Source organism: Palaemon carinicauda, chromosome 29, assembly GCF_036898095.1.
Source record: "Palaemon carinicauda isolate YSFRI2023 chromosome 29, ASM3689809v2, whole genome shotgun sequence".
Classification (NCBI taxonomy): domain Eukaryota; kingdom Metazoa; phylum Arthropoda; class Malacostraca; order Decapoda; family Palaemonidae; genus Palaemon; species Palaemon carinicauda.
Window position 1 is genome coordinate 97,487,518 of NC_090753.1, and position 10,079 is coordinate 97,497,596.

At 36.6% G+C, this 10,079-nt stretch overlaps 1 protein-coding gene across 1 annotated transcript in view; it reads right to left on the minus strand.

Moving 5' to 3' along the window:
- Positions 1–478: 478 nt before the first annotated feature.
- Positions 479–10,079, minus strand: part of LOC137622878 (cysteine-rich protein 1-like) — a 20,402-nt gene continuing 10,801 nt past the window's right edge. The window contains exons 2-3 of the mRNA XM_068353447.1: positions 7,090–7,242; positions 479–734 (exon numbers count right to left, since the gene is read on the minus strand). Of these exons, the coding sequence (XP_068209548.1) occupies positions 691–734; positions 7,090–7,242 (197 nt within the window). The 3' untranslated portion in view covers positions 479–690. The remainder of the gene's footprint in view (positions 735–7,089; positions 7,243–10,079) is intronic.

Genomic DNA, 10,079 nt, shown 5'->3' on the forward strand with positions numbered 1-10,079 from the left:
GCTGCAACCCTAGTTAGAAAAGCAGGATACTATAAGCCCAGGGGACCCAACAGGGAAAATAGCCCAGTGAGGAAAGGAAACAAGGAAAAATAAATTACTTTAAGAAGAGTGACATTAAAATGAAAGTCTCCTATATAAACTATAAAAAACTTTAACAAAACAAGAGGAAGAGAAATAAAATAGAATAGTGTGCCCTAGTGTACCCCCAAGCAAGAATAATTATGTATTTATTGCTCTCGTTTTCATATGAAAAAGGAACTCCAGATGAAAATGTGTTTTTGTCTTTTAGAAAATATTCATGGAGTGTAGCAAGTCCCACCGTTGCTACTTTGATACTCGTGAAACTGACCGGATCCAAATATGCTAAAATTCCATGATACATAGGGCATTAATGTCTACACCAAAATGAGGATTATATTTTACCATAACATATCATCACAAAAAGAATAAGTAGAAAAGGCTAAATGAAACACAAAACCTAGATTTGTATTAAGACATTATAATTCTTCAAGGACTAAATCTAAGGACGGCAAAGATCCACATTTTTTTCTTCAAATTTGGTCCGAAGTGAACATTTCTTTGGCTGTGGTCCTTTAGTTATCGTACTTGAACTCTCTTCTTAAGTTATCCTGCCTTGATTTACTAATTATCGTACTTGATACTCTTTTTAAGTTATCGTGCCTTAATTAATTAGTTCTCGTACTTGAAACTCTGCGTTCCTCCGCGTCCGTAACCTGTAATATAAGAATTAGATTTTTTTAGTAATGGTAATTAATTATGATAAGTTATTAGTTATAAATAATTGGTTATTTTGACTTGTGATAGGTAAATAAAAATTATTTAACTGTGGCTTATACAATTTCATATCTACAAAATATTATTTAGGTTGACTAACAATGATGTCATTCAACCACTACATCATTTGATACTGGTTATATACGTGGTCTATAAAGAATGCAATTTGATAGTGGTAATCGTTACTCCCATATTGCATCACAAATGTTGAGTGAAATCAGAACTCATTGATACCGATACTTTCGTGTTTTATTCTTTGCAACAAATTTTTTTTTATCTCAATCAGTTTCTTATATAACAAATTTTTAAACTATTTACATCGTCCTAATAAAGGCAGTTATGTATTCTTATGATGAGGAATTGTTATTCAGACTGTATTTAATTCGTCTAATTATCATATTTAAATTTCACGACAAAGACCTAGGCTAAACTGCTCATGAGAGTGTTTGAACAACTCTAGTGTGTGATATTATGATGCGTGGTTATGAAGGATCATTCAACATCTATGGGTTAAATCAGTAACAGATTATTACTGTTAGGACAACTTCCTGACAATATGTTTCACGACTTGATATGATGAGAGTTCAAAAGTAGATTGACTCAAACTAACAAGTAAATTTTGTCTTCGATTAAAAGAGACTTCATAGTAATAATAATAATAATAATTATTATTATTATTATTATTATTATTATTATTATTATTATTATTATTATTATTAAAGGGTTATTGTCAAAAGAATAAGACAGACTATGCTTTGAAATGCCTATGCAAAGGAAAGAGAAACTTATCTAGAAATGATATAATATCAAACTGCTTGGCTAGCACTTCATAACATTCATTAGTGCTAATATTTCACTGGTGTCCAGACCGCAATTTTCCGACTTGTGTCCCAAAAATATGGCAGTCCTCCCACCAGCAAGGAACTCTTTGATCGCTCTGCCCACAAATGTGCGTGGGAAGTCTTTGATCACTCTGCCCACAATTATGTTTGGGAATTCTTTGATCACTTTGCCCACAAATATGTGTGGGAACCCTTTGATCACTCTGCCCACAAATATGTGTGGGAATTCTTTGATCACTCTGCCCACAATTATGTTTGGGAATTCTTTGATCACTTTGCCCACAAATATGTGGGGGAATTCTTTGATCACTCTGCCCACAATTATGTTTGGGAATTCTTTGATCACTTTGCCCACAAATATGTGTGGGAACTCTTTGATCGCTCTGCCCACAAATGTGCGTGGGAACTCTTTGATTACTCTGCCCACAATTATGTGGGAATTCTTTGATCACTTTGCCCACAAATATGTGTGGGAATTCTTTGATCACTCTGCCCACAATTATGTTTGGGAATTCTTTGATCACTTTGCCCACAAATATGTGTGGGAACCCTTTGATCACTCTGCCCACAAATATGTGTGGGAATTCTTTGATCACTGCCCACAATTATGTTTGGGAATTCTTTGATCACTTTGACCACAAATATGTGTGTGAACTCTTTGATCACTCTGCCCACAATTATGTTTGGGAATTCTTTGATCACTTTGCCCACAAATATGTGTGGGAACCCTTTGATCACTTCGCCCACAAATATTCTTTGGAACTCTTTGATCACTCTGCCCACAAATATGCTTGGGAATTCTTTGATCACTTTGCCCACAAATATGTGTGGGAACTCTTTGATCACTCTGCCCACAATTATGTTTGGGAATTCTTTGATCACTTTGCCCACTAATATGTGTGGGAACTCTTTGATCACTCTGCCCACAATTATGTTTGGGAATTCTTTGATCACTTTGCCCACAAATATGTGTGGGAACCCTTTGATCACTTCGCCCACAAATATTCTTTGGAACTCTTTGATCACTCTGCCCACAAATATGCTTGGGAATTCTTTGATCACTTTGCCCACAAATATGTGTGGGAACTCTTTGATCACTCTGCCCACAATTATGTTTGGGAATTCTTTGATCACTTTGCCCACAAATATGTGTGGGAACCCTTTGATCACTCTGCCCACAAATATTCTTTGGAACTCTTTGATCACTGTGCCCACAAATATGCTTGGGAATTCTTTGATCACTTTGCCCACAAATGTGTGTGGGAATTCTTTGATCACTCTGCCCACAAATATGTGTGGGAACTCTTTATCACTCTCCCCACATATATGTGTGGGAATTCTTTGATCACTCTGCCCACAAATATGTGTGGGAACCCTTTGATCACTTCGCCCACAAATATTCTTTGGAACTCTTTGATCACTCTGCCCACAATTATGTTTGGGAATTCTTTGATCACTTTGCCCACAAATATTCTTTGGAACTCTTTGATCACTCTGCCCACAATTATGTTTGGGAATTCTTTGATCACTTTGCCCACAAATATTCTTTGGAACTCTTTGATCACTCTGCCCACAATTATGTTTGGGAATTCTTTGATCACTTTGCCCACAAATATTCTTTGGAACTCTTTGATCACTCTGCCCACAATTATGTTTGGGAATTCTTTGATCACTTTGCCCACAAATATTCTTTGGAACTCTTTGATCACTCTGCCCACAATTATGTTTGGGAATTCTTTGATCACTTTGCCCACAAATATTCTTTGGAACTCTTTGATCACTCTGCCCACAATTATGTTTGGGAATTCTTTGATCACTTTGCCCACAAATATGTGTGGGAACCCTTTGATCACTTCGCCCACAAATATTCTTTGGAACTCTTTGATCACTCTGCCCACAATTATGTTTGGGAATTCTTTGATCACTTTGCCCACAAATATGTGTGGGAACTCTTTGATCACTCTGGCCACAATTATGTTTGGGAATTCTTTGATCACTGCCCACAAATATGCTTTGAAACTCTTTGATCACTCTGCCCACAAATATGTGTGGGAACTCTTTATCACTCTCCCCACATATATGTGTGGGAATTCTTTGATCACTGCCCACAAATAAGCTAGGGAACTCTTTGATCACTCTGCCCACAAATATGTGTGGGAATTCTTTGATCACTGCCCACAAATAAGCTTGGGAACTCTTTGATCACTCTGCCCACAAATATGTGTGGGAATTCTTTGATCACTCTGCCCACAATTATGTTTGGGAATTCTTTGATCACTTTGCCCACAAATATGTGTGGGAACCCTTTGATCACTCTGCCCACAAATATGTGTGGGAATTCTTTGATCACTCTGCCCACAATTATGTTTGGGAATTCTTTGATCACTTTGCCCACAAATATGTGTGTGAACTCTTTGATCACTCTGCCCACAATTATGTTTGGGAATTCTTTGATCACTTTGCCCACTAATATGTGTGGGAACTCTTTGATCACTCTGCCCACAATTATGTTTGGGAATTCTTTGATCACTTTGCCCACAAATATGTGTGGGAACCCTTTGATCACTTCGCCCACAAATATTCTTTGGAACTCTTTGATCACTCTGCCCACAAATATGCTTGGGAATTCTTTGATCACTTTGCCCACAAATATGTGTGGGAACTCTTTGATCACTCTGCCCACAATTATGTTTGGGAATTCTTTGATCACTTTGCCCACAAATATGTGTGGGAACCCTTTGATCACTCTGCCCACAAATATTCTTTGGAACTCTTTGATCACTGTGCCCACAAATATGCTTGGGAATTCTTTGATCACTTTGCCCACAAATGTGTGTGGGAATTCTTTGATCACTCTGCCCACAAATATGTGTGGGAACTCTTTATCACTCTCCCCACATATATGTGTGGGAATTCTTTGATCACTCTGCCCACAAATATGTGTGGAAACTCTTTGATCACTTCGCCCACAAATATTCTTTGGAACTCTTTGATCACTCTGCCCACAAATATGCTTGGGAATTCTTTGATCACTTTGCCCACAAATATTCTTTGGAACTCTTTGATCACTGTGCCCACAAATATGCTTGGGAATTCTTTGATCACTTTGCCCACAAATGTGTGTGGGAATTCTTTGATCACTCTGCCCACAAATATGTGTGGGAACTCTTTATCACTCTCCCCACATATATGTGTGGGAATTCTTTGATCACTCTGCCCACAAATATGTGTGGGAACCCTTTGATCACTTCGCCCACAAATATTCTTTGGAACTCTTTGATCACTCTGCCCACAATTATGTTTGGGAATTCTTTGATCACTTTGCCCACAAATATTCTTTGGAACTCTTTGATCACTCTGCCCACAATTATGTTTGGGAATTCTTTGATCACTTTGCCCACAAATATTCTTTGGAACTCTTTGATCACTCTGCCCACAATTATGTTTGGGAATTCTTTGATCACTTTGCCCACAAATATTCTTTGGAACTCTTTGATCACTCTGCCCACAATTATGTTTGGGAATTCTTTGATCACTTTGCCCACAAATATTCTTTGGAACTCTTTGATCACTCTGCCCACAATTATGTTTGGGAATTCTTTGATCACTTTGCCCACAAATATTCTTTGGAACTCTTTGATCACTGTGCCCACAATTATGTTTGGGAATTCTTTGATCACTTTGCCCACAAATATTCTTTGGAACTCTTTGATCACTCTGCCCACAATTATGTTTGGGAATTCTTTGATCACTTTGCCCACAAATATTCTTTGGAACTCTTTGATCACTCTGCCCACAATTATGTTTGGGAATTCTTTGATCACTTTGCCCACAAATATTCTTTGGAACTCTTTGATCACTCTGCCCACAATTATGTTTGGGAATTCTTTGATCACTTTGCCCACAAATATTCTTTGGAACTCTTTGATCACTCTGCCCACAATTATGTTTGGGAATTCTTTGATCACTTTGCCCACAAATATTCTTTGGAACTCTTTGATCACTGTGCCCACAATTATGTTTGGGAATTCTTTGATCACTTTGCCCACAAATATTCTTTGGAACTCTTTGATCACTCTGCCCACAATTATGTTTGGGAATTCTTTGATCACTCTGGCCACAATTATGTTTGGGAACTCTTTATCACTCTCCCCACATATATGTGTGGGAATTCTTTGATCACTCTGCCCACAAATATGTGTGGGAACCCTTTGATCACTTCGCCCACAAATATTCTTTGGAACTCTTTGATCACTCTGCCCACAATTATGTTTGGGAATTCTTTGATCACTTTGCCCACAAATATTCTTTGGAACTCTTTGATCACTCTGCCCACAATTATGTTTGGGAATTCTTTGATCACTTTGCCCACAAATATTCTTTGGAACTCTTTGATCACTCTGCCCACAATTATGTTTGGGAATTCTTTGATCACTTTGCCCACAAATATTCTTTGGAACTCTTTGATCACTCTGCCCACAATTATGTTTGGGAATTCTTTGATCACTTTGCCCACAAATATTCTTTGGAACTCTTTGATCACTCTGCCCACAATTATGTTTGGGAATTCTTTGATCACTTTGCCCACAAATATTCTTTGGAACTCTTTGATCACTCTGCCCACAATTATGTTTGGGAATTCTTTGATCACTTTGCCCACAAATATTCTTTGGAACTCTTTGATCACTCTGCCCACAATTATGTTTGGGAATTCTTTGATCACTTTGCCCACAAATATGCTTTGAAACTCTTTGATCACTCTGCCCACAAATATGTGTGGGAACTCTTTATCACTCTCCCCACATATATGTGTGGGAATTCTTTGATCACTGCCCACAAATATGCTAGGGAACTCTTTGATCACTCTGCCCACAAATATGTGTGGGAATTCTTTGATCACTGCCCACAAATAAGCTTGGGAACTCTTTGATCACTCTGCCCACAAATATGTGTGGGAATTCTTTGATCACTGCCCACAAATAAGCTTGGGAACTCTTTGATCACTCTGCCCACAAATATGTGTGGGTTATTTTAATGATTTAATTAATCACTAACGTCAACTGGTCTTTGCTCCACCGTGGCTTGCTTCGCTAGGAATTTAACATTATCTCATTGTTCCTCTGTTCTGGCAAGCGGACATGTTGTGATACGCATGTTTGCAGAGCGGGCGAGTAAACCTGAATCCATCATTCTCTTATAAATTTCCTTTGCTCTAGAGAAAAGGCATCACTGACAGCGATAGCATGAAAGTCTTTGTGCATCGTCCACAGAGCTTTATGTTCTGATACATGGGTCGCCAGATATCTGGGACACAAGTCAAAATACTGCTTCCAAGCCAGCCTACTTTCACCATAAACCTAGTCTAAAAGACCTCATAGTAAGAAGATATTAGTTATTGTTAGTGCAAACATTTCATAACAAACTCTCGACAATGAATTAGACAAAAGCTGACCTCCAGGTCCGAAGAGTGCCCCATAGCATGGGGTCGTACAGTAGGGTTTTCCATCATGTTCAGAGTGACTTCCAGGAGTGAGGGTCTTCTTGCACTTCTCACACTTCAGGCAGAAAGCGTGCCAGTCCTTTCCCAACGAGAACTTTCGCTCAGCTGTATATGAAAAAAAAAGAAGAAAACATGACTTTAGAACAACTTATTATAATAGACCGTATTCATCCATGATCTTCTGAATCGTTTATGAATCCCCTTTACAGTATGGCTTCTACAGCATTTGTCACTTCATTTGCATACAAAGATGGTTTATTAGCGCTTCCAGGATGTTAAAGCCCTTTAATAATACTACAAATGATTATAACTATTAACTTTTTTTTTTAATGAGGCGCATTTGCACTGACTCGCAGTGGTGCCCTTTTAGCTCGGCAAAGTTTCCTGCTATCTGATTGGTTAGAATGATCTTGTCCAACCAATCAGCGAGCAGGAAACTTTTCCGAGCTAAAGGGCACCCCTGCAAGTCCGTGCAAATCTGCCTCACTAAAAATTATTGACTATAGAGGGGCACTTAGTAGAGAGTCTTATTTTGCTCTTAACTCCACTGCGTACTTTTACTTTCGTTGAAATAGGTTCAGTAGTTTTTGAGCAATGTTCACAAACAAAAAATGAACTAGAAAAATATTTTGATTTACTTAACATTGCGATTACTTTCAAATACCTATGTGTACTTGTACTTTGATGTACTTCATCCAAAATGTTACAGATTCATTCCAGATGACCAAGTTTGGTCAAAATCAGTTGAGTAGTTATTGTGTAAAGTTGCTCGTGATCAAGCAAACAGATAAATAAATAAAAAGACAGAGGTGAATACATGTCCTTCGAGGATTTTGGCGAAGCAATTATAATGATAGTAGAAAGGTACAGAAAATGTCTTTGCAAAGGCTTCTAGAACAGCAACATTTTATGGAAAAGTGATTATCAAATAAAGAAAAGAATATGTTTATAGTTATGCTTACAAATACAATGGACCTTGACGTGTATTAAGGATCTATCAATATTTGTACTCTCTCTCTCTCTCTCTCTCTCTCTCTCTCTCTCTCTCTCTCTCTCTCTCTCTCTCTCTCTCTCTCTCTCTCTCGCTTCAATTCCAGAAGTTTGATTACACGCCCCATGATTCGCCTAAATTTAGAGTAGTGTTGAAATGTGCAAAGTCATGACAGTAAATAATAGTTATGTTTGTGTAAACCACCCCTATTTGGACTCACCTCTCTCTCTCTCTCTCTCTCTCTCTCTCTCTCTCTCTCTCTCTCTCTCTCTCTCTCTCTCTCTCTCTCTCTCTCTCTCTCTCTTCACACACACACACCCATATATATATATATATATATATATATATATATATATATATATATATACATACACACACATATGTACAGTATATATGTGTGTATAGAGAGCAAACTAAAACGAAACCTTGGTATTTCAATGGATCCTATTTAATTTTACATAACATTCAAAGGAATAACAGCCACAGGTAGTAAGGCTCTTAGAGAAATCTTATGGCCAAGAACGTGTGAAGAATTCAAAATCTTATGGCCAAGAACGTGTGAAGAATTTAATACGTTCACCTAATCATGACTCGGATATCCGCTGGCCAACTGCCAGGTTTAGTACTTTTGGGAGTTTTCATGGAAGATTTATAGGTAGTTTTATGTCTGCGTAGGGTTCTAACGCTGGGGTAAACCATGTGTTAACTGTAACTTCAAGCAATGTTCTGTTGTGTGATATTTTTTCCCTGTTGGACCCCTTGGGCTTATAGCATCTTGCTATTCCAACTAGAGTTGTAGCTTAGCTAATAATGATGACAATGATAGTAATAATGATAATGATAATAATAGTAATGATAGTTATAATAATGATAATAATAATAATAATGATAATAATAATAATAATAATAATGATGATGATGTAATAATAATAATAATAATAATAATAATAATGATGATGTAATAATAATAATAATAATAATAATAATGATTATGATGGTTATTAGAATTAGCCTGAGAAGTATAGGAATACACCGTAACTTATAAATGGGGTCAGGTTAGTTTTGGATTTGGGAAAATGGTAACATAACAGAGTAATTACTTAGGGAAAGAATAGTTTTGATTTTGAAATGGATCATGTGTGAGTAGAATAAATACTTAATGGGCGACGTTATATGAGACTTTATGATATGACAAAGGTAGCCTACACTCGGGCACACTATTCTATCTAATTTCTCTTCTTGTTTTGTTAAAGTTTTTATAGTTTATATAGGAAGTATTTCTTTTCATATTGTTACTGTTCTTAAAATATAATTTTCCTTGTTTCTTTTCCCTCAATGGGCTATTTTCCCTGTTGGAGCTCCTGGGCTTATAGCATCCTGCTTTTCCAACTAGGGTTGTAGCTTAGTAAGTAATAATAATTATAAAAAGAGAAATTAGAAAGAATAGTGTGCGCGAGTGAACACATGGTCTTTCACTGTCTTGGGTTAGAGTGCTCTTGCTTGAGGGTACATTTGGGCACACAATTCTATATTATTTCTCTTCCTCTTGTTTTGTTAAAGTTTTTATAGTTTATTTAGGAAATATTTCTTTTCATATTATTACTGTTCTTAGAATATTATATTTTTCCTTGTTTCCTTTCCTCACTGGGCTATTTTCCCTGTTGGAGCCCCTGGCCTTATAACATCCTACTTTTCCAATTGGGGGTTGTAGCATAGCAAGTAATAAAAATAATATTAATAATAATAATAATAATAATAATAATAATAATAATAGTAATACTAATAATAATAGTAGTAATAATAATATAATAATGATATTAATATTAATATTATTAATATTAATATTATTAATGTTAATAATATTAATAATAATGGATGAACTGAATTGGAGAAGAAAGGCAGTAGGATACATGAAAAAGGTGTGGATGTGATACACGTGCAAATTGATACC